The 26,235-nt window shown below is 37.2% G+C and overlaps 1 protein-coding gene across 2 annotated transcripts in view; it reads left to right on the forward strand.

The window, feature by feature from the left end:
- The window catches only part of EFNA5 (ephrin A5), a 224,185-nt gene that overhangs the window by 177,300 nt on the left and 20,650 nt on the right, over positions 1-26,235 (forward strand). For both annotated transcript variants that reach the window (XM_060761874.2, XM_060761875.2), the window contains exon 2: positions 2,955-3,247. In XM_060761874.2, the coding sequence (XP_060617857.1) occupies positions 2,955-3,247 (293 nt within the window). The remainder of the gene's footprint in view (positions 1-2,954; positions 3,248-26,235) is intronic.

The raw sequence follows: 26,235 nt of genomic DNA on the forward strand, positions 1-26,235 counted from the left end.
AGAGAGCTTCTTTGCCTCAAGGTTCTTCAGCATCTGCCAACTCAAGAGTTCTCTATGCCTCTACCTTCTTCTCATTCAGAATTGCCACAGGCAAAATGCATATGTGCCCATTTTTAAAGGATCGTTGAATTAATTTTATTAAGAGTCTATGTCCACTCATTCGTGGTGTTCAATGCAGTTTAAACTCACAAGACAATATTTTCATCTGTATTGGCAGATAAATGTAGGATTTTCCTACTGGTGGTGTTCGTTTCCCCCCATATGCACACATTTCTTGTAGATCATGTGCTGTGGGAAAATGGAATCAAATTAGTGATGACACTGCTTTTTAATTTTCACATATTTTTTTAAAAGTGCGGGCAACCTTGAAGCTATTCATTAAGAGATAATACAATTTCAAAGGCAATTTATTTCTCTTAACATTTCTATAAATGCTATAGTTGCTAAAGTACTAGTATGTGCTGTTTACTGGGGATCAAGCTATGCGTGAGATGAGAATTCTATGAGTGAACTTCCAGTGTCAGAACTTCAAAAATTGCTTTGTGAAAAATGAATATAATGAGATGAAGCTAACCATGGGAAGTGGGTTGGACTATAATTGGGACCTAGAGCATTATCTTACCATTGCTTAGTTATGGATCACAGTATATCATTATATTCATTAGCCATAAAAGTAATTTTGCAGATAGCTTTTTCCTTATAACATCCAACTATGGGTGCACAGTTTTCTAACAAACTCCTCTAATGAAGTTGCTATTTATTCCCATTGGTAAAATATTATATCATTTGGGGACATTGGCAGGAGAAATAAATACTTTAGGGATGAGTGGTTTGTAATAAAGAAAAGGTGTGGACTCTCTTGACCCAGTTCACCACAGTCCTGGCCCTAACACATGCTTTTTCTAAATGTAAATGGGACTTCCAGTCACAGAAATCCCTTATTAAATCTCACTGATATTAATGGTAAAGGTGGATGTGAATTTGGAGAGAAAAAACATTTACTAAGTTTCTAGAGGAAATGGCGTCGTGCCCTGTGCATTGCCTAGAATTAGATTTATCAGGCTTTTGTTCCTACGCTACACACATTTTCCCCACTGTTAAAAACCTATATTGTAGTAGCTAAATGATTGTAAGAGATGAATAGATTGCTCTGAATATATCCTTGGAGAAGGCCAGATAATCATTGCTTTTTGCCCTCAAATTAGATAGAAGGATCCACTTGGCAGATTTTAGGTCCATCAGGTGCTTAAAATATGTGCCTCAAGTGAAAAGGAACATTATAGTTAAATATGTCACGGTGTCTTTATTATTCTCTGTGCATTTGACAGTGGTTGCTGTCAAGGAATAAAAATCAGAGGTAGTGACCAAACAGTGTAGAGTGGAAAAAATAGCTGCTGGATATCTGTGTTGGAAGTATACACCCCACACCATATAGCTATGGTTTAAAGCAAGTATTTTACATGCTTCCCATGAGATGCTTTATACTGATCAGTAAACATCTGATTCAAATGAGAATTGCATTTGAGGAAAACATGCAGACCTAATTGTCAATTAGTTCTTTATGTCTTCAATGTTCACAAATCAGATAACAAATAAATATACACTAGATTCTCGCTTATCCAACGTTTTGTATTATCCAACGCAGTCCGCCTCCTGTCCGGAATAATGTCCAAGGTGGGAGAAAGAAAGAACCCTTGTCTGTTTTAGTGCTAATTTCATGAATACAGTAATTACTACATAATGTTACTGTGTACTGAACTGCTTTTTCAGTTGATTTGTTGTAAAACATGTTTTGGTGCTTATGTCATGTAAAAGCATGACATAATTTGACATTTAATAGGCTTTTCCTTAATCCCCCCTTATTATCCAACATTTTCACTTATCCAATATTTTGCTGGCCCATTTATGTTGGATATGTGAGATTCTCCTGTATAGCTCTTTAAAGAAAACATAGTCTACTCACTCAATCTTTGACTAATTTGATGGAATCCTTATGCACTACCTGTAGAAATAAAGCTACAGCTGATAGGGTATGTTTTGCATCAGTTTATATTCCAGGATTTATTTATTTATTTGCCATAAACCTGTAGTCAGTGTACTTCATTGGGATTAACAGTGTTTAGACTATCACAGATAATTTGAAAAGCTTCCTAGATATACACCCTCCACATGCAAGATGCTGCTGGGAGTTTGGAGTGAAATATTTTTGCTCTACTTGGCACTAATCTACTGCACTATTACAGTGACAGCAAAAACAACCTTACTACTGTTGCAGCTAATATTGCTTACCACTGCTGATAATAAAAGTGCATTGATAAAAGTGCCTTGTACTGCCTTTCTCATCTGGCTCTCATTCCAAACTGTCAGGTGAGTGCTGATAATTCATAGCCTCGAATTCTTTTATCTGAGCTGCAGTATCTCTTCCATATACTTTGGCAGTAGAGTTATATAGCTTTTCAAAAATCTTTCAAAGGTGTACCTGGGTTTTCTTGGATCTTGACTAAATGTTGTCAGCAGTAAAGAAAAACTCAAGATGAATGAGTATTGTAGGAAATGTATGCGCCTGTAATGAGCTTTGCTTGTGGTACAGAAATAGTATCTCCCAGCCAATTGGACTGTTTGGTATTTTCGTTATATGCAACTACATATAGATGTTTTCATCTTTTTTTCTTAGTAAAGAAATGCAGGACAGACTCTATAGAAAAGCAGAATATCGTATAGGTTTTTGGAGGCAATTTTATAAGAGCAAAGAACTCGGGCAGATACAGTGGTGGACCATCTTTAAAGGAAACTACATTCAGAACAGCTGCTTTGTTTATTTATCCAGCTATTCCCACACAGGATTGCTTTTTGAAGAAAGAAAGGAACTTTATATTTAAAAAGTTCAAAGATATACCCCATATATATTGCAATAAAGTAACATGAGCTTTGTTCTTGCTTGTTTTTATTTTCAGATTCCAGAGGGGTGACTATCATATTGATGTTTGCATCAATGACTATTTGGATGTATTCTGTCCTCATTATGAGGATTCGGTGCCAGAAGATAAGACTGAACGCTACATTCTTTACATGGTGAACTTTGATGGCTACAGTTCCTGTGATCATACCTCGAAAGGATTCAAGAGGTGGGAATGCAATCGGCCTCACTCGCCAAATGGACCATTGAAGTTCTCAGAAAAATTCCAGCTCTTCACTCCCTTCTCATTAGGATTTGAGTTCAGGCCAGGCCGGGAATATTTCTACATCTGTGAGTATATGGAGATTTATCATGTTGTGTAACACCTGGAGGAAACCATGGTAATTTTTTTCACCTATTCAGAGGGCCAGTTTGCATGTGCGACAGATGTGTTTGAGTATATATTTGTGGATTTTATCATCCCTAGATAAAATAACTTGGAAACTGGGAATGAAAATGAGATGAATAGCACATTTTTCTTCTCACACAAATGCATATCCAGCTGCATTCATATGAAATAAATTAACATTGTTGGAGCTTTCTTTGCTTTTTTTCCTGTTCACATACATTTTTAAAACATTTATGGTATCCAGACTGGAGGAAGGGGAGGAGATGATGGATGCTGCTACTGTGTCATAATTCTTTACACCAAGGATAATATTTGGTGAAGGTGTTGCAATAATATCTTGGAACATGTGATGTTTAGATGTTTGCTTTTATGTGTGTAGACCGCCCTGAGTCCCCTTAGGGAGATAGGGCGGTCTATAAATAAATAAATAAATAATAATGATATTAAGAAGAAGAAGAAGAAGAAGAAGAAGAAGAAGAAGAAGAAGAAGAAGAAGAAGAAACACAACAAGATGAGTCCACAGCAGACACTCTGCTGGCTGTTTATTGGATCACACATTTGATACTTCCCAAGTGTCTAGGACTATGTGATGTATCGGCAAATAATGCATGTAGATTCCAGTAAGGTGGCCTTTTGCAGCTGGCAAATATTAATTTTGTCAGCGCTGATTGTGTTTAAGTGCAAGCCAAGGTCTTTAGGCACTGCACCTAATGTGCTGATCACTACTGGGACCACCTTGACTGGCTTGTTCCAGAGTCTTTGCAGTTCGATCTTTAAATCCTCATATTGTGACAGCTTTTCCAGTTGTTTCTCTTCAATCCTGTTGTCACCTGGAATTGCTTTTTAACACAACCATGAGGTCAGGAGTATTGTGCTCCAAAACTCTGTCTGAATTTGGAAGTCCCAGAGTAGCTTGACGTGTTCATTCTCTGTAACTTTTTCCGGCTTCTGATGCCACCAGTTCTTTGTCACAGGCAGATTGTATTTATGGTACAAGTTATTATTATTTCACAGTGCAAGTGATTACAAAGTTTTTGATGAATCTAGTATGTTAAGAAGAAAAGTATGAGCAGTGTACACCTAGCAGTTCCATGGATAAATAGTGGGATGGTTTTGTTACTACTCCCCTTAAATGATTCTACATAGTGGGCCTTTGGTATCCATTAAGATTTGATTCCAGGACCTCCCATGGATACCAAAATCCATGGATGCCCAAATCCCATTATATACAATGGTGTAATAAAATGGTGTCCTCTATCTTTAATAACAAAATCAAGACTTCCGTTTGGAATTTTTAACATATTTTCAAACTGTGGGTGGATGCAGAATGAGAGGACACAGAGAGCCCACTATACTTTGTATTATTTCTTTTTTGTGAGGTGAGCAGGAGTTAAAGTTAAAAGTATAAGAGTTCATAGCTAAAATGAGAGTAAATAGTATTGCTAATAAAATCTCATTATATTCATTTAAACTATTCTTCACTTTGAGAGTTGCAGAGTGTCTTGGGTTCAGTCCTAATACTCAGTATACTTTCATTTTTTTTTCAAATTGGCTGCTGGGATGTCCTTGATCCCTTAAAATGGTTATCACTGAGAACATGCTGGAGTATTTGCAGATGCTATATCTTCAAATACTACAGTCTAGCATTATTGAATGTAATAGTGTCTCAGGATAAATGTCAGTTTTCACCAATCCAAGGAGACTTTTTACTCAGAGCAGCTGTTTCTTCTTTGAGCATGGGGGGATACAAAATGCAGTGGGAGCAGGTTTCCAAGCAAACCACTCTAAAGGAATATGTGCACCTGCATTAGTAAATGAACACATCCAATTTCACAATAAAGCACTTCTTTCCAAAGAGATTTGAAGTTATCCTTCCATGCTCTGTAGGTAAAGGAAGTGGAAAAAATGAACTGCAGAATAGCAGTAGCATTATTTTTCCATACAGAAGTATTAGCTGTTTAAAACAGGGGCCCCTTTGATTAATTAAGTTGTGGGCAATTTGGGATCCTACTCCCTTGTTGCAAAACACTATTTAAAATTTGCTGTGTGTTAAGAGAGAGCTTGTTTCTTCTTACCTGGGAAACTAGATATTTAATATTTTTAATACATTTTGGCAGCAGTATTTGCCATGTTCTTAGCTAAAGGAGAGAGCACAGTACATTCAGAAATAGGACATTCAGTCTTCATGCCTGTGGTTGGTATTGCTGTTATTACTGCAAAAAGCTTGTAGCCTCCTTGTTCTTTTACCTGACTGCTTCGGCTTCTTAAAAAGACTAAATAAATAGGGACTCTTTGCCGACATGTATGAACCCATCATCTTCAGAGTAGATAGTGTCTTAACCAGTCGTTTATGTTTGTTTGTGCTCTCTTTACATTCCAAAAAGTAATGAAAATAAGTTTGAACAGTAAGAGATGAAATGCTTCACTGATGCATTCCAGTCTGTCTTGTGAAAGCATGTCATAACTAAACTCTGATGCATATCGTGTGAATAAATATGAAAAGAATGCTAGGAAGGTGGGCATGGTTGTGAAAGGAATTAATTTACATCACATGGTACTGATTGCACTTATGCAAACATCCCCTTTTACTTTGAAGAAGTCTGTCTCAAAGGGATACAAGTGTATTCCACTGCAGTGGGTAACAGGCTATGTATTTACTTAGTGCAAATTTTAATATTGAAAGCCCTTCCTAGCAAGTCAGACAACTAACTAAGCATATTTAAGATGAAGTGTTTCTTCTCACTCCATGTGTTTGCTTTGCACTAAATGGCCCTCCAAGTACCACTCACTGTTATAAATTTATATAAACTTTGCAGTGGTTTTTCAAATTAGGAAAGCTTCGATAAAAGTGCAAGCTGTTTTACTGTAACCAATCTATACATAAGAAAGTAGGATGAGAAATCCCAGGGCTTATTACCTAACAGTTGCTTTTCAAAACATAAAAATCCATTAAATTTTATAAGCAACCCATTCTATTATTCATGGATTATTATTGTGGTTAAATTCAATATTCTGGTTTTAAAAGCATTGTGGCTTCTGCAGCATTTGTTTAGGGCTTCAATTGTTTATTTAGAGAAAAAGTGGCTCGTAGATTGCACACATCATCTGGTGCTTTTTTGAGATCAGGATGGCTTCTCCATGCTCCCTGTTCTGAAAAAAAATTCAGGTAGAAAACACAATTCTTGTTTCCCCAGGAGACTTCCATGTGTAATAGCTTTGTGGGCATGTGTTATTATTGTTCAGAGGACCCCCAGAGTTTTAAAAACAAAACTGGGAGTGGAAACAACTTCAAATTTTATCAGCTTTCCAACATTTCCTCAATCTGAGGGAAACCCTGGCATGTTTCCAGGAAAGAAAGAAATGATTGTATCCAGTAAACATCAATAAAATGCCCATGTCACCAAATTTTTCATTGGATAATGTCAGGTTATGGCATGTGCTGGCTATTCCAAAAAGCAAACTGTGTTAAGTCATATTTACTCATGTTTCCCTCTTTGTCTTCCTCTTTCATTCCTATCCTGCTTGGTCCTTGTATCTCTATGACTCACAGAGTCAATTGGTGTCTCTTTCAGTGCTTTGTGTGTGAATATGTTTGTGGGTGTATGTCAAGAAATGCTTCTATGTGTGTTTGAGGGTGGTTCCAGACAGTCCTTTATCCCAGGGTCATTCGTGTTTTAAAAACACAGATGTTCCTGGTGGCAGGTCTACACCCACCCCAGAAAGTGTGTGCAGAAGATCTGGGGACCCTCCCCCCACTCTCCTGACATGCCAGGAGAGCCAGGGGAGGAAAATCGCTCCCCCCACCTGCTCTCCTGGCATGTCATTTCTATGCACCAGGAGAGCTGCTGCAACACTGTATTGGAGGCCGGGTAAGTTTTCATTACTTTTAAAAGGGGGTTGGGGGTTTTGGGGGAGGGGAGTGGGTATTCCCACAGTTTTCTAGAATAATTTAGTCTGGAAAACTGTGGGAAGGGTGTCTGGACTACACCTGAAATAGTGGGTTTATCCCGCGTCTTCTATGAAGGCACAGAATAAATCCACTATCTAATTAATTCGCTACAAACCAGGGTTTTCCTAGTTTGTGGCAAATTAATTCAGGATTGTCCAGGATGTCATTGGGACAGCCCTTTCTTTATTGTGGGAGTTACCGCAATAAAGGGGCTGTCTGGATGCGCCCTGAGTTCCCTCTGTTTGTGGTATAGTAACCCAGGGCTAGTAATAATGTGGGGATTTATTTACATATTTTAAACTGGAAATCTGAGATCCACGAACCAGAGACACATGTGTAATATCAGGATTGATTGGAGATCACAGTCCTTAACCTGAAAACCCACTTCTGATATCAACAAGAGTTTTTTCATAGCATTACATGGGGAGTCATTCTTGAACTTAGAAGTCCTTTTCAATCAAATGCGAATCATGCTGTCTTTCTGTATTGTGGTTAGAAATGAGTACTTTGCATTCTAAACCATGAACTAAATATTCATCTCTGTGTGCATGTGTTTCCTTCTTTGTTTCACAGAAAAAAAAACTGTGTGCTTGTGCATTTGTGCACAAAGGTCACGTGTGTTCAGGGTTCAGAACAGAGTAGAAAAACCATCATGATTTTACTTAGGCTTTGATACCCCGGAGCAGGTACCCAATCGTTTTTGTTCTATAAGTTTCTCATATGTATCTTTGCATGTTTAGTGACAGGACTGCATCTAGCTCCCTGACCTTCCGTTATCAAAACCTAAAGAGAAAGTAGTAAAATGTTCTCTAGATTGGAAATATTTGACAACAGCAATCAAACTGCATGTGACAAGTCAAAGGACACAGATATGTGTGTTGGATAACTGGAATTCTCTTCCACTTTCATCTTCTCATATCATGTATGTTGTAGAAAAAGTGCTGTTTCCCAGCATTACTCCAGTGTTAGAAGTGAATTAGGGTAAAGTGTGAACCATGCAGGAGGGGAAACGAAGGTGTATGGTATATGACTTTTGATATATAAAAACTGGAGGCCTCCCATGCAACATAAAACTGAATGCAATATACTAAAATACAAGATTTGGCTGCTTCAGACATTTTTCAGTTGACTCAAAGTCATGTATGCCAAATTCATTGACTGTGGTCCAACAGTGAGGACACCAGATGTGACCGGAGCCATTGCATTGTTATATTTGGAGATAATGTAAATTGCCTGAGGACTTGTGGAACACTTTCTCCCCCAGGGATCTCATGTTGTCTTGATCTGAGAGAACTGTGTTTACATTCCGACCATATATAGGAATGTTTGAATTGACCTTTAGGAATGAAAAGTTATTCTAGAACATTTGCAAGATTTGCCCAGTAGTTTCAAAACTTTTTAATGTCCAGATAATACTTTAGGGTTTTGTTTTGCTTTTACTACTAGGTGCCCTTTTAACTTTTGAGAAGAGACCTGATCAGCATTAACATAGATGCTTCTCTGAAAGCTGTGAGCCACTAAAGTGACTCAAGGAATCTTGTCTTTGATAGTTAGTTCATCCAAATTGCTTTAGACATTCTGAGTGAAATCAGAATAATTGGAAGGGTTTGATAGATGTATGTTTTATTTTATTATTGGTGGGGTTTTTTCATTCATGAAACATTAAACAGACAGGCAAGGTGACCTTTCAAAGGAATTTTGCTTAATCCGGTGTGTTGATTAAAGGGCTGGTTGTTATTAGAAGAATTAAGTATTGGTCTTGTAAAAGAAAAGCTAGAAGAATTGCCACTGTCTAATGGATTTTGATGTCAGTCATGTTCTTAAAATCCTCAAAGGGAGTGTTAAAAGGGATTGCATAATTTGGAAATAAGGAAATATCTCTGTAGGAGGATGGGTGTAGAAATGAAAGTAGTGCTCAACTGTTTTCCCTTAAAGATCTGTCATGTAAGAAATTGAAAAGAGATTATTTGGAATCCTGCTGTTCAGAAATTCAACTGTCATTAACCCACTGGAAAGGGGAACGGAAAGGAGGAGATGGGCTGTCCCCATAATCTGCATCTTTTAGAATTGTCTGATAAGTATATTGTAGGAGGTCTTGGCCTTCGGGTCTAGGTGAATGAATGGTTGTCATTCCACTGTTAATATGCTGGGTTGATGCTTCTTTTTAGGGTGAGAAAATAAAAGAATGCGGTCTTTCATTTTATAAAGCATTTTAAGAACATTGGTCCATCCCATACTAAAAAATAGAATGCATCTGTGAGCATATCAGATTTCTTGACTTAGCAAAGTGGAGAAAGAAATGTAGGAAATGTCTATGAAGAAATACTTAAAGAAAGCTTGTTGCAACTTCATTTCCTCTTGAAATTTACTGAATTGTGATCATTTTAAATTAAAAAATCAAAACAAACCAATGCACGTCTATGCAGATTTGTAACAAACATGCTATATAATTCAGAGAAACTGAGTAAACAATGGATTTGGGGGGCCATATATATCCTATTTCACAAAGTAAAGTCATTCTCTGTTTCAGAAACTGGGAACTGTGGTTTATGTTGAAATGCAACACCTATCGGCCCTAGATAGCTAAGCCAATGGTGAGGGGTCATGGGAATTATGATCCAACAATATCTGGAGGGCCAGATTTCCCCAGTTTAAAGATAAACATAGAAAAGACGATGGAGATGATTTATTAAATTCATGATTCAAACCATCAGAAGACTTCAGTTTCAATAGACTGACATAGAAAGTCTTGCTACTTTGGGAAATGTGCCATTAACCTATTTTTATGAGACTATAAGTTTCATGAGGCTTTGATTCGGCTGGCATTTCTGCGATAGGCTATATTTGAACTATTTCTAAAATAAGGGTCAAGAGAATATTAATGTTTTATTTACTGTTTTTTTAAAAAATAAAACTAATATTTTTTTCCAAATCAGATTATTTTATTTTATATTATGATCTTTTCAATTATGGTGAAATGATTTTTTTTTGTTTTAAATTTACAGTACAGTAATGATTACCAAATTGCCACCAATATCTATAAATCAGCATATGAAGTTTTTATTACAAAATAATTCCCCCTTTTACTTTTAGATTATACAGATCCTTTTTTGGCAATGTTTACATAATCACACTACACAGCTAATTATATATATATATATATATATATATATATTCTATTAGATCTGTTAATAAAGCAGAAAGTAAATGTAATAAAACAAACATTGTCAGAAGCTGATATCTGGTATCATTCTTGTTAATTGTGTCATAATGCCACCATTAGGACTTAATGTGTTATCTTACACTCTCACTAATATAGCATACATTCTGCTTAGATTTTATCAAGCTATTATCAAGCTATCCATTATCAAATTATGATAATCAGGTTATAATATAATTATTTGGAGCAAGATGTCAATTATGGGAACACCAGGAATAAAAGTCTTTGACCATTTGGGGATCACCAAAAATTCTATACATAGCATTTTCATTCAAAGCAACAGTGAAAAGGGAGATGATGAACATATATAAAATACTACCCAAACCTTCCATTCTACTAAACAATATGCTAAGAGCACTGATAAAACCCAGCAAGGATCTTGCCAGAATATGTAAACCACCATTGTTACTGCGGAAATCTGCATTAATTAGTGCTTTTACTGAAATTTCAGCTTTTATTCAGGGTTGAAATATAGACATACCACAATTTAAAAAACAAACATTTACCAGATTGCAGCTATAACATAGTCATAACATTTACTTACATTTCTCAAATGTGAAAAGGTATTTTAAAATACAGATAAGGATAAATCAAAGATTTAAAAAGTTTGTGTAGGAAACTCATTTTAGAACCCATTGTGTTTCTTTAGGCCCATTCCACACAGCTGAAAAAATCCCACATTTTATGGCAGTGTGGACTCAGATAACCCAGTTCAAAGCAGATATTGTGGGATTATTTGTCTTGATATTCTAGGTTATGTAGCTATGTAGAAGGGTCCCTGGTGTTGTTTCAAGAGTGAGAATTGTTCCATTTATACAGTAAACCTATAGCACTGGATTAATTCATTGCTTACACACATCATGTAATATAGACTAGATGTCAGTTGAAATGAAAATATACCAAATATGTTTGGATCTAAGTGCTTATAAATAGCTGCCACAGACATTAACTTGTTAGTTACTTGTTCCTTAAACAATTTGTTGGAACTAAACAGCACTGGATGTTTGCACAAGTTGAGTTGCCAAATCGCTCTTTGTAGTGACTTAATTTACCTCTACTAGATCTTTGCAAGCTCTAACACTATGCTTGGTTTGTGTATTATGTGCCTTCAAGTTGACTATCGACTTATGGCAACCCCATGAATTCTATAGGGTTTCCTTAGGCAAGGAATACTCAGAGGTGATTTTGCTAGTTCCCATACCCAAAATATAGCCTAGAGTACCTGATATTCATTGGTGATCTCCCATCCAGGTACTACCAGACCTGATCCTGTTTGACTTCCAAAATCAAATAGGATCCTTAGGGTATTTAGACACCATCATGTTTGATTAATGAATTTTTAAAATCTACCTTTCAAGACTCTATACTGGCTGTATTTCACTCAGCATTTTGTGATGAAAAGTATCTCAGTAAAATCTCTGGATCATTCTGCTGAAGGCTAAAATAACTTTGCTATTATGGGAATAAGAATAATCTGTGTCTATGTTAACTGAAAGATTGATGTTTTTTCTTCTTTTTCCTCTTCCAAAAAGATAGGTGCACTGATCGAATTGGTAGGACTGAAAATATTATATATAAGAAGCCCTTCCCCTTGCCTGTACATTAACTCAACTCCTAGTGATTTCCCAAGAGTGCAATCAGCCATATTTCACTGTTGACAGCTCTGTATGTCTGCTTCCCTACTTGGAAAAATATACTGTTAAGCCAAGCTGTATGTGGCTAGAATATTTTTTTTAATCGTAGACGAGTTTCCCATAGGTGACTGTTACATAGGGGTATAAGGCAAGCAACTAGACATAGTAGATGTATTAAAAAGGAAAAAAAGAGAAAGGAACATTTTCCCATATGTTTTGAATAGAATATATATGGGGCTGTTAGGACCTGCAACATTAGCAACTGTAATACCTGTGTCTATACTATATACCTGTCATCTGTTCACATACTAAAGTTACATGCAGAGGTACAAGCTGTCCAATTTACACAGGCAGGCAAGTGGTTTGTAATTTCATATTTTTAAAAATGCATTTAAGAGCTACATTTAAGTCAACACAACTGTGCAGCGCTCTGGTAGTACATTGTGAGCCTTTCCACTTTGAAATACTCAATGATAGCTCAAGCGAAACTATATAAATTAGTCCCTGTCACACACAGGCATAAAAGTGGAATTAGTAATTTATATTAATCACAAATGTTTCTCCAAGTTTTATTAACAAGCAGATTAGCTTCCAAAGTGCTCTCTGGAATACATTTCCCCTCTACACTGCCACAGGGAACAAAATGGTTATGGATGTTTAGATAAAGATTAAAGGTTCGTCTGTGAAAAATATACATTTTATTATAATTTGATTTCAGTTCCTATAGTGACAGTTCATTGCTACAGGAATAGGTGGTCAGCTGTTTTATAAAAATTAAAATGGAAATAGAGGGTTTTATATTCCTTTTATGCACAAAGAGAGGCCTGTTGAGAAAGCAGGGAGATGCTAAACAAAACCATGCCTCCCTCCCTCCCCCCTCCCGCCTTCCTTATACAAATGTAAGATTTCGGCCAGTCACAATACATCAAGTATTGTTTTTCTTAACATATAAGATTATTTATTTATCATACCAGGAGCAAACCAGAGGTACAGTTGTAATGGATTTAAAAAACACAAAGTTTAAAAAACTTGGCATTATATTCAATGTCCTTTGACCAGTAGCTGGCCACTTGGAGTGCCTCTGGTGTTGCTATGAGAAGGCCCTCTATTGTGCATGTGGCAGGGCTCAGACTGCATTGTAATAGGTGGTCTGTGGTTTGCTCTTCTACACACTTGCATGTCGTGGATTCCACTTTGTGGCCCCATTTCTTAAGGTTGGCACTGCATCTCGTGGTGCCAGAGTGCAGTCTGTTCAACATGTTCCAGCTTACCCAGTCTTCTGTGTGCCCAGGAGGGAGTCTCTCATTTGGTATCAGCCATGGGTTGAGGTTCTTGGTTTTAGCCTGCCACTTTTGGACTCTTGCTTGCTTAGGTGTTCCTGCGAGTATCTTTGTAGATCTTAGAAAACTATTTCTTGATTTAAGGCATTGACATGCTGGCTGATATCCAAACAGGGGATGAGCCAGAGATGTCACTGCCCTGATCCTTTCATTATTGGCTGCTACTTACCGTGGATGTCAGGAGGTGCAATACTGGATTAACAGTATAATTTCTCCAGTGGTGTAGGGCGCAGACATCCTGTGATAATGTGGCATGTCTCATTAAGAGCCACATCCACTGTTTTGTCACAGTGAAATGTGTTCCACATTGGGCATGCATACTCAGCAGCAGAGTAGCAAAGCTCAAGGGCATCTGTCTTTACTGTATCTGGTTGTGACCCTCAGGTTGTGTCAGTCAGCTTTCGTATGATATTGCTTCTAGCACCCACTTTTTGTTTGATATTCAAGCAGTGCTTCTTGTAGATCGGAGAATGGTCCAGGGTAACTCCCAGGTATTTGGGTGTGCTGCAATGTTCCAGTGGGATACCTTCCCAGGTAATCCTCAGAGCTTGTGATGCTTCTCTGTTCTTAAGATGAAAAGCACAAGTCTGTGTTTTAGATGGATTAGAAATCAGCTGGTTCCCTCTGTAATAGGCAGTAAGAGCACCAAAAGCTTCAGAGAGCTTCTTTTCAACCATTTCAAAGTTCCCTGCTTGAGCAGCGATGGCACGATCATCAGCATGATCATCAGGATCAGCTATGAAAATAATCTCAATCAACTTTGAAGGCATGTCAACTGCCAAATAACAGCAGCTCTATGAGCTGTGCCAAGATAAGAAATGTGAAACACACAGGGATAAACAACAGTAAGAACCAAAAGTTCCAGGAATGATCTTAAAAGCGGAAAGATCACATGCGCAGTATGGAAGAGCTGTCTTTGTAAAGCTGTACAACAGTTAAGGTATTTCACTACAGAACAAGTGCTCACTGAATGGCTGTATTGCCATAGAATGTTTATACACATGCAAATTTCTGAAGAGAAGGACTGAATTGGTAATATTGATAATTGGGGGGGGGTGCAATTTGTAAATTCATGAACGTCCACTTTCTGAGTTGACACTTTAGGAAGATATTGTGTATCTTAATGCAGGAGAGATCAGATTCAGGGATATAGGGCCTGTTTGAAAGGACCCCGAGTCCCACCATTTTCCCAGGGACATTAGGTAGCAACCGGGGAGAGGCCTTCTGTTCCTAGACTTTAAATTCCCTTCTTAGAGCCGCCGCAAATTCTGTTCCTGCGGGAGCAAACCTTGCTAGCACGTCCCTGACGTCATGAGCCTGCGCCTCTCTCCCCGCCCCTTTCTCCGCCCCTTTCTCTTTGCCAGCGTGGTTTTTCCTTTGCTAGGGCAGCATTGCCCGCATTTTCTCTCAGTTGAATTCTGCCAACTGAGAGAGTATGCTGGCAATGCTGCCCTAGCAAAGGAAAAACCACTCTTGCAAGGAGAAAGGGGCGGGGCGAGAGGCGGAGTCTCATGACGTCAGGGACGTGCTAGCAAGGTTTGCTCCCGCAGGAACAGAGTTTGCGACGGGTCTTAGGAACAGGCTTTTAAGAACTGCCTGCCTGGCCTTTTAATGTGGCACTGCTATGTTTAGCTTCTATTGTATACTGGATTTTAATTTTATAGATTGTTTAATACATTTTAAAATAATTTGTACATTTTACTGATGTTTTGCATGTATTTTAAGCTGCATTTGTTTAAATTTGTAGACAGCCCTTAGTCCGACTGCTGGAGGAAAATAAAATATGAATAAATTATTAATAGTAATAATAGTAGTAGTATCTTCTCCAATAAACTATTGGATTGGGAGCTTAAAGCACTATATTCATGTTTCAGAATGATGTTGGGACTCTTTTCTTCCTAAAGTAAAGGTGGGCCCTTCTCTGCCCTTACTTGTTAAATGCGTATGTCTTACTTAAACTTGAAAGCTGTTTTTAAACAATGATGTCTCTCTTCACATTTTACAACATCTATGTGGGAGGGCTTTATAAACATAGTTAATGGTTAAAAAAACAAAACAAAAAAAATTACAGTTTGACCCCCATATCCACAGGAGATACATTCCCAGGCTTCATGTGGATACATTGTGAACAAATATATTTTATTATTATTTTGTTTCAATTCCAAAAGCCATAGTTTATCTCTACAGGAGTTGGTAGCTAATCATCTTCCATTAAAGTGAAGATAGACAAACTACAGAGGGTATAGTTTGTACTGGAGTCCTTAACTGAATACATAAATAAGGAAAACTGTAGATAAGGTGCCATTTTGTATATTGTTGTTTTAAATTATTTTAAGCTCTGTGTACTGTATTTTAAACAATGGGATAGAGATCTCTACAGCAAAGAAGAAAATGGCATTTTGTTCCTACTACAGAAGATGCAGCCTTTTGTTGTTCTGCTTTGGGGACAATGAACAGAATTGCTGACTACTCGTGTTTTTGCATGCTTCAAGCTGTGGTGTGTGTTAACATTAGTTCCGTACTGAAACATTACACATTTGAAATTAAAATAAAAGACTAAAGATTACGCCAAAGCCTCAATGTTATTTATTTTGGGGGAAAAATAAATGGGCCTAGGGGCAAAATAGCATGCATGGTATAGTTTGGAAGAAGTGTGAAGACACAAGATAGCTGAAGAGGAAGTGGCAAAGCAAGCAGCAGAATAAAAAGGGAGCTTGGAGAGGAGAAGGACGAGAGAGGGAAAAAGTCACACTAGGCTAGAAATAGCATCAGGAGATAATAAGAGATTAACTAATAGGCATAAATGTGAACTGGGTAGCTAAGGAGTAGAGATCAAGAAAATATTTCAACAATGGTCTGAAATCACCAGCCAATATTTCACTCCAGTTGTATAATTTGTGCAGTTGCAACGTTTTCCTATATCTCATCTCTCCACCGTCACACACTTTTTATTCCTAGCTGTTTTTTTAGAGAAGGACTTTACAGCCCTTAAAATGAACCAGAAGAAGCCATTTAATATTCTGTAACTCTGCAAGCAATTCTTTAGAATACTGTATGAGCAATGCATGAATAATGGGGCCGAATGTGTTCAGCTGATGATGAGAATGGAAAGAGCAAAGTCAGAATGAATACAGCCGGCCCTAAGAGCAATGCAGAGCAGGCTGTCAATATGACCTTCACACTTTCCATGTATTCTACAGGCAAAAATCAATTTCCCCACATACAAGCTTCAAGAGGTTTATCTCTATTGTTCTGTTGGATTAAAGGACCAGCATTGCTGGTGTGTTTAATTCTATTAAGTTAAATTCACATTTCCCTCCTCTCAAACATGTTGTCTGTTTTAAGACAATGAGCAAGTTTTGAAAGGGAAGTAGGAAGATGATCAAAACAAAACCATAAAGATCAAACTCCCCGCTACAGAAGATACAAACAAGAAGTGGGAGGTAGGGAGAAGCTCATTATGAAGAGATTAGAAAATTAATTGATCTGTGGCTTTGACAGTTCCCATTGGACATCTGAGGATTCTGCAAAATGAAAATGCAGTCTCAAACATGACACTCTTCAGTGTTACCGCATTTTCCTTGACTAGCGACTCTTCTGAAGGATCATTAAGTTCCAATTATTTTCAGTGAAATATTTCACAAGAAAAGGGCATGATAAAAATCTGCCATGGTAGTATAATTCCCCAGAGAAGCCTACTAAGTCTGTTATCAGGACTGTAAAAGAGAAGAATCCTATTCAGCATAAAATGAAGAAATCTTGCAATTGGGGGGGGGGGGGGGTGTCTCTTCTACAGAGCGCTTCAAAATACAGTGACGAATTGGGGCTTCTCAATTGCTATCAGGCAGTCAATGAATTCAGTGATCATAAAGTAAGGTCTGGTGAACTGTCTAATGTGGATGGAAGTGAAATCTCTATTGTGTTCTATTTTTAAGCACTCTTCCGGGAGGCAATGTTGGAATACAGACTTCAGTTTTAAATGCCACAGCATCTTTCTTATAGACTGTAAAACACCCTGCAGCCCTATTTCCTCTAAAAGGCTTGGCAACCCTCTAAGAAAAGTGAGAGCCGGTCTATTTACTTTGTGTTGTTTTCATTGTTTTAACCCTGTCTGGCTCAATAAACTAAGAGTGGCAATAGAATTTAGAAATTAACAGTAAGTCAGGCATGTAATTGCTATGGAAAGGCATGTACATTCCTTTACATTTCCCAGTAATTTCCATTTCCGACTTTTCTTAGTAATTAGGCTGCCTTGGGCTATCTGTTTATCAAATTACAATTTTCTGGTGGTGTGCAAGCCTGTGGTGAACTTTCTATCCCTGTTTTAAGGGTTGACCCCTCAAGACTTTCTAGTAATTGAAGAGTGTCACATCTGTACCATACTTCAGGTTTCTAGATCATCTGGAAATAATATTCATTTGTCATTCAGATATCCTAATGGGTACCTGTTATGCATGTTCTTTTACATATAGTACTAGTAAATTGAACTAGAATGTTGAAAGCATAGATAGATTTTTATTGCATATTTCTGGGCCCTTAAAAATCCAAGTCAAAAGAGACTATGAACCTCCACAATGTGAACTGATTGTTGTTTGTGTTAGTGTTGGCTTCGGTTATGAAATATGTTTTTCACGACCAGATTAAAACGTTATGTACAAGGACATATGAATCCTCTTTTGTTGTTGCTAGCATTCACAGGGAAAACATGCATAGTGCTTCAGCAAGAAGAAGCAGAAAATAATAATAATAATAATAATAATAATAATAATAATAATAATAAAGAATGTATTACCCGCCTCTCCCTGTGGCTTGAGGTGGGATATAACATCATTAAAACAAGAGATAAAACTTGTACAAAATAAATGGAGTTAAAATATTAGTTAAAATCCCCTGATGAAATAGTTAGAAATTCACAACTGGATAGGCCTGCTGGAAGAGATAGGTGTTAAATTCCGGGAACTGATTTAGCTGTTGAATCTCTTCTGGCAGGTTGTTCCACAGTCTTGAGGCAGCTGATGAAAAGATGAACTGAAACAAACCGTGGAGTCCCATAGCTCCTCCATAAATGTGTTATATCTGAACCCAGGCCCATCATTGGCCTTATAGATGGTTGTAGAAACATGCTTGAATCATAACCCTTGGTTCGAACTTTGTGTCAAAACTAGTTTGTTTTATTTTAAATATTATGACAAACTTCAGTTGACATAACATGTACTTAAATGCTTCCAAACCCTTTCTTATTGCCATTCTGTAGAAGAGGAGGGAGCATGCAAGTAGCAGGTTCTTTGCAGCATATCTTTGTATCTTTAAACTATAGTTTAGCATTATGAAGAAACAAGGACACTGAGTAACCTATCTGCTATCATTTATGAGCATTACCGTCGTAGAGCACACAGAAATGTGTTGTATAACTCCTGATGTCCCTGCAATAAATATGCGCTCCTATATACTAACCCTGTCATAAAGATATGCATTTTTCTAATAAACTTTTCAAGCCCCAATAAGTCAGCCTGAAATGGTGGTCTCTCAAGGACATTTTAGGCAATTTGGGCCATCACCTAATATGGTATCTGCTTTTTAATATACTTCATGACACAAGTAAAATTATTTTGTGAAGGAAGCTGCTTTTCTGCCACAGAATTGTCTTGTGTGACTGATGTATTTTATTAGAAATCTGAACTCATTAAGTTATAACCAATTTCTGTTTTTTCCATGACAAAGCAGTATTCACATAACAAAAATGTCTTGCTATACAACCTAAGATCTTTGTGGTGGCCATTTTCAGTAATATGTGTCTCCTGAATTTGTTGACTGAAACATTACAAATAAAATTCTGATATGCAACATTGAAGTATAGTATCCATATTTCTCAACTTTTGGGTACAGTATTCTTTGTTGTTGATTTTTTAAAATAACTTCTTAAATGTGATGACATTATTTAAAGATGGATAACCTCTGAGGATGCTTGCCTCAGATGCAGGCGAAATGTCAGGGGAGAATGTATCTAGAACATGGCCATACAGCCCAAAAAACCTACAACAACCCAGTGATTCCGGCCATGAAAGCTTTAGACAATACATGGATAAAATTTCTTGGTAATTTAGAGTCAACATGCACAGTACTACTTTTTCATCTCCAGAAGCTCTTTCAAAAACAGACTAGGAATTAGAATTTTTTTTATCTTGGGCATCAAGATCATGGGGGGGGGGGGGAACAGGAGCAAACTATTGGAGAGTCTTTCCTCCATGTCTGAATAACACCAGGAATGGTTTCTTCCCTTCCCATCCCATCCTCCCCTCAACACTTTTTGGAAATACTGCAAATCTGATTGATGCCTATGGAGAGAAAGGCTACAGCATTTTCCAACTGCTTTGTAGTATTGCTTAATTCATGTTTATATGTTTCCATCATCCTGCAGCAGCAGCAAGTCACCAGCAGATATATACATTTTGAAATCCCAACCTTTGCCTCTCATCCTGAAAACTTATATTTCTTCCAGATATTCTGAGAACCCAGTTAACATGTTCCTGTGCTGCTTCTTTCTAGTTGAAGGATGTTTTTTGTATTAACAAGAAGGATAGCTTTGTAATTGATTTCCTAACTGGTTAATTTCAAACCTTCAGCTTCAAAACCCAATCATTTATAGCCTGCTTCCTTCCATCTGCCTCTCCGACCCTGCAGCCTTTCTCCATTTCTCACCCTGACTTCTTCTTATGTTCACTTATGTTCCAACTTTCCACACCAGAAAGAAGAAATGGATGCTATCTTTTGCAGGAGAAATCCGCTGCCTGATAAAATGGAATTACCTTCTCTCTCAAGGCCCTCTCTGAGCTACTTCTTTAACACACACAGAGAGATGGCACCTTTGATATTCTCATTATCGTCAGAGCTGGCCAGGGTGTTCTGGTTCCTTTGATAATGATGTTATTAGTTTCATATCCCAAGTGGTTGTTCAGCCAGCCCTCTCTGAAGAGTGCTTAAGAGTGCTGTTTTAGAGTTCTTTTCATACATGAATTCTGGGCTTAAGACACGAACTTCTGCTTCCATCTTCCAACTTTTTCATTTTGGTTCGATTTCACAAGCCAACAAAATCAAACTTTTTGTAGTAATCAGAAGTGGGAGTAGCACAATTTAAATCAATTTTTATGCTGAATTTAAATGTGTTTTTATTTTTTCCCTATTACGTTTACTTTTAAAAATATGACTAATGGTACATTACAGTGGACTATTGTAAAGTCTGCACATTTCACATCATATTCATGTAACACAAGCCAACAAGTATTTTTCATCAGATATAATTTTAAGCCATTCTTATAGAGGTTTTTACACTGAATTAAGATCTGTGTTTGTTTTTTCTCTATCACATGTAGTATTTGCGATGAGGCTAATCTAATAATTAATGTATTTACGCACTGATTTCAATAGAATCTATGTAACCACAAGCCAACAAGTATTTTTTCATACATATAATTTTAGATAATTCTTATAGAGTTTATTGCACTGAATTCAGACCTGTGATTATTTTTTCTTTATCATGTGTAGTTTTTGTGATGAGGCTATTTGAATAATTACTGCATGTATGCACTGATATCAGTTAGATTCTATTGACATCAGTGCATAAATGCATTAATTTTTCAATTAGTAAACACTATACATAATAGAGAAAATATATACACAGATCTGAATTCAGTGCAAAAAAACTCTATAAGAATGACCTAAAATTATATCTGATGAAAAATACTTGTTGGCTTGTGTTATTATTGTGCTCTTCTTTCCTGCTTCTTGGCAGGGGGTTGGACTGGATGGCCCATGAGGTCTCTTCCAACTCTATGATTCTATGATTCTTTTCTTCATCTCCTTCCCAATTCTGCATCAGCATTTCAAAGGTAGTTTTGTCTCAACATTTTGCTGAAGATGCAACTTTCATGATTCTCATGTTTGAAGAAGTCCAGCCATTACATTGCATTGCTGTGATATTTGGCATGCACATGTCAATGTTCTAAGTTACAGAATTAGAAAATGTCATTGAATTGGTTTGTTTTGAACCATACTTTCAGACTCGTATATCAGTTTCAAGCCTTCTTACCTTACATAGGGAGTACTGTTGCACCGTGTTATGCTTGAACTGAGGGCTTTAAAGCAGTATAATGAAAATGTTGTGAAATATATGGAATGTTCTGGTCCTTGGCACAGCTGTGGCAGTTGTTCCGCCTGCTGTGCTTCTTAACACACTGGCCATTTGTTGGCGAGTTCATATTTCACATGGCAGGGAATTGGGAAGACTAAGCAGACAGGAGAAGAGTTTTATTTGCAGTAGCCTATGTATCCCTAGACTCTGATTTGACATTAAACATCTGCTTTGTGATCTGTTTCAAGGCCACTTCCCTTCCGCCAACAAAGGTTATGACTTCAGGCAAGCTGTGCTCTCCATAGCAGGGGGAAATTTGCCTGAAGTCTTGATCTAGTCAAAATCAAAGCACCCTGCCTAAAAAACTGCTTTTCCAATTATTTTAAAGACAGCAAATGTAACAACACAGCATATGTAGTCATTTTGTTTTATCTGTTAAAAACTTTAAAATCAATTTGAATGCCTGTTGATGTTCTGTGATGAGTAGTTGGTATTTCTGCTATTGTTATATGCTTCAAATACGGTAGTATGTACAAAACATACATAAACATGAACTTAAAATATTTTAGTATGTGGAATGATAATCCATTTCAGAATGTCTAGTTGGTTCATGTTGCTAATGGAATCATAAAATAAGGGGCTGTATTGGTTTTCAGCTGCTTATATCCAATTTCATAATAGTAATCTTTTCCTTGGATCTTAGGCCAGACATATGTTCAAAGTTGAAAAATGACATTCTCTGAAGTAATCAAATACAGCATCTTTTTTCTTATGTGCGCATGATGGAAATCTAATTGCAGATTTCACTTGTATTGTTCAAAATGCACTTTGGGAGTCTAATTTAGATTTCTCTGAAGAATTGTCACCTTGTTTTCTCCTGACATACACAAATTAAATACTTGTTCCTTGACTTTCAGCAATGTAGCTATTCTCAACCTTTTATTAATGTGAGAGAATGCTATCACCCACACGATTTACTGTTGTTGGTATAAAGTCTGCACCGCACATATATATTTCTTTTCTGTAGAGAATTTCCTCCTAGTTTTTTAAAAAAGAAAAGAACAGAAGTAATTGAATATTTGCATATCTCTAAGGAGCCATGTGGGTTAAACTCCGTATTCATTTTCTGCAGTTCTTAGGCCACTTTGCTTTAAGAGTAAGAGCTATTGCTTTTATGAAGTCCCTTTTTCTATAAAGTCAAAACCTCACAGCAGTGCATAGAAAGCTAGTGGTATAAAGGAGCTAAGTAGAGTCTTTAATAGAGAGAGCTAGGTTGTAAGTGTTTTTGTTCCTACCGAGCTGATAGATTTGGCTCCATCTGTTCCATATTCATAACAAAAGAGCTCACTTCCTCAGAGTAGCCTAGTAATAATCTTTTTTTCACCTCCTTCTTTTTAAAAACTTAGTATGAAAGGATATGGTCACTTCAGCTCTGCAGAGAGAAGTGAGCACTTCAGACCTGCTATTTTTCTGCAACTCCATTTTAGGACAAACATTTTTTTTCCTGAGACATTTAAAATACGTTTTCTTTTTATCCTCCCTGTAGCAGTTTTCTTGGCAGAATTGCTTGCCTTTCTTGTTTCTTAACCCCAAAAGCAACACATTTGAAGAAACAGGAAATGTAAAGGGCCATTATACATCACACAGTGAACATTTGAAAGATACATATATTCCAACACTCCTCTGTTTGAGTAAGAAAAAAGTAAGCACATTTCCAATGTCTTGTTATTGACTAAGATTAAAGATTATTAAAGTTTTATTTCACATCACATGATAAGTTTAAGCAGAGAATAAAAACTCAGAAATGATGCCAGCATGGTTAAAAAGCCGCGTCACAGAAAACAGGACTTCTTCCCTGTTAGCCTATCACTCATGGCAAGCCTTCTCATTCAGCTGGCTTCCTTGACAAGTGAGACATTTTAGGGGGTTGTCGGCATCGATAGGGCATGGACCGAGAAGTAGGTCTGCTTTGAAAACTTCCTTCTACCAGCAGATCCAGATAAATAGCTAAAGGGAGTCAAAACCAGGCCACTGTTTCCCAGGGTATAATTCTGCTCTCCAGATATAAATTCCCCTCATTTCCCAAACGTCTAGCATTGCAAAGAGACAAACGTTGAAGATTATTTACACCTAGAAACTTTGATACTTACTAAGTTCAACATTCCCTTGGTAACTTTGACAACCTCTTTTATTTGGATCTTTAAACTGTATTTCTAATTGCTTGACAAATGTTTTAAGTTACTGCTAAAATAAAAATGTGAAGACTGAAGGAAAATTTCAATTGCAAGGGCAGAATTCTTATGCAATGGAATGATCTGTAAAAAACCAGGACTGTAAAAAACTGAGGAAGTCGCTAAGAAAGAGCATGAGAAGAGCTATATGTTACCCTAATAAAGATCTGCATAATAATATGTTAACCCTGAGAAGGTCATACAAAAAACTGATTTCCCATAAGAAGTCCCAATATAACACAAAAATTTGGCGTGAACTGGACTCTGCCTTACATTTGAAGAATTCAGCAGTCTTCTGGCAACTAGTTTCTTCAAAATTGAGACAAATCAGATTCTCAATGGACTTTCCAATCCCTGCATCTCATTGGGGAACCTTTTATGGTGCTCTCTTTAATAAGGCAAGTAATTCAAACAATGTAAAACATGTAACAACTTATTGCAATCCTGCCACCCTCCCGGCCTGGACACAAGTCAAGCCACATGAAGTAATATCTATTATCAACGCACTTCAAAACAATAAAGTGCCAGGGGAGGATTTTTTGCCGGCTGAACTTTTCAAGAACAACAGTGATTGGTGGGCCCAACTTTTAGCAGGACTCTTCTCTCACATTAACAATTCATGCAGCATACCTAGAGGCTGGCAGATGAGGATTATCGTCCCTATTCATAAGAATGGAGAAAAAACCTATCCAAAGAACTATCGGCCTATAATGAAGACTTATAAAATTCAGTAGAAGGTGGATTAAAAGTTTTCTTGCTTTCTTGACACTGGGATCATCCAGTGAACGTGACTGGCTCAACTTCTAGACAGACATAATGAAGTGTTTCTTATGATATTGCATACCAGGACAATGTACAGCAATGCAAGGTAGGGTATGCTTTTCATGGCCTGGAGGATGTCATGTGATAGTGTGTACCATCAGAACATTGCATATTTGAGGCACAGCCAAATACTATTTAATGCTCAGTCTCCCATCCCCAGTACAGTGAGTTTTACTGATTGCTTTGGGGATGGTCAGATGTTTTCACCTTTACCTGGAGTTTGTTTTGTCTACTCCATACTGACCTAGAGGGATTTTATTATTGTCTAAATGTGGTGTCTGTAAATAGGCTGGCAATGGCAGATGGCTCTCACTTATAAAGTCATCTCATGTTGTGTGTGTGTGTATGTGGTGGGGGGATATCTTATGTTTATCTTCAAGTAAAGGACTGGTCAGGAAGCAACCCAATTATCAGATTGCCCTTGGGGCTCAAGTGTTTCACCCACAGGACGGTTGAAGAAGTAGTCTAGCGTTGATACTTGGTCTCCGCTGAGCCTATATCAGATTATTCCTCCCTCTTACCAGGTTCAATTCTAATTTACTGAGGTTCTAGCTCAAATAAAGTGGCCCTTATTTAACCCAGCTTTATATGTTTAGTTTCATTATTCCATGATTGAGCATCAAATAATTTACAGGATTTGGTACTGCAGTACACATTGCATTAGTTTAAATTGGGAGGATCAATTTAAATTTATGAAGTATGGGTCTTTCAATGGGTTGTTAGCTTCAATAACTAGATAGGCTGTGAATCATAGTGCTATTGAATATCATTTACTGGCAGAGCAGAGTTTTTATTGAATGTATTTTACTAATTAGAACAGAGAATATTTGGAAGCATTCTCTATCACAAAGATTGTCCAAGCTAAGTCTGCTTTAAAATTAAACATAGGATAGTAAGTCAGTAGCTTTGGAGTCCTGAATTAGACTATGTTTCTTTGTGTTTGTCTCTGAGTCTGTCATCTAGCAGAGTCACATAACAGTCAAAATAGTTACCCTAAACTACTTGATCTAAATTGCTCTCTTGAACTTATGTGCGGAATCTGATTTTTCCCTGAACACAGTATAGTCTGAAAATACCAGGTGCTGTAAACTTCATTTCAGAGGGAGAAACTGAGAATACCACCTCTGAGCATTCCTTACTTGAGAAAAAACCTATGAAATCCATGAGGTCCCAGAACATGTGAGAGGGCTGTGTTATTCCATCAACAAGGTACAATCGATTCTGAAGAATAACATAGCTCTGACAAATAGGCCTTTATGGTCTACAGAGCCTCAAAATCTTAAACAACTACTCACTTATGTCAGGATACATAAATTAAATGGAAATACAGAGAGAAGAGCCTGCCACAAACCCAGATGTCAACTTGGTCCCCATTATCTACTCTGGGAGAAATATTCCAGGGGCCAATAACATCACCCACATCAGAGATGCATTTCCTTCTTTGTCCTCCTATGTGAAATATGCTATCCTAAGCCAGCAATGTTTCTCTAGACTGAACAAACAATGTAGTCTCTACATAAGACACAAATAGACACAAATCTGACCATAGAAATTGCAGTCCCAGAAACCCAGTTGAAGAACAGCTAAACCTTCCTTGGTATCCAAT

The sequence above is a fragment of the Anolis sagrei genome, chromosome 2 (genome assembly GCF_037176765.1).
Source record: "Anolis sagrei isolate rAnoSag1 chromosome 2, rAnoSag1.mat, whole genome shotgun sequence".
Lineage (NCBI taxonomy): Eukaryota > Metazoa > Chordata > Lepidosauria > Squamata > Dactyloidae > Anolis > Anolis sagrei.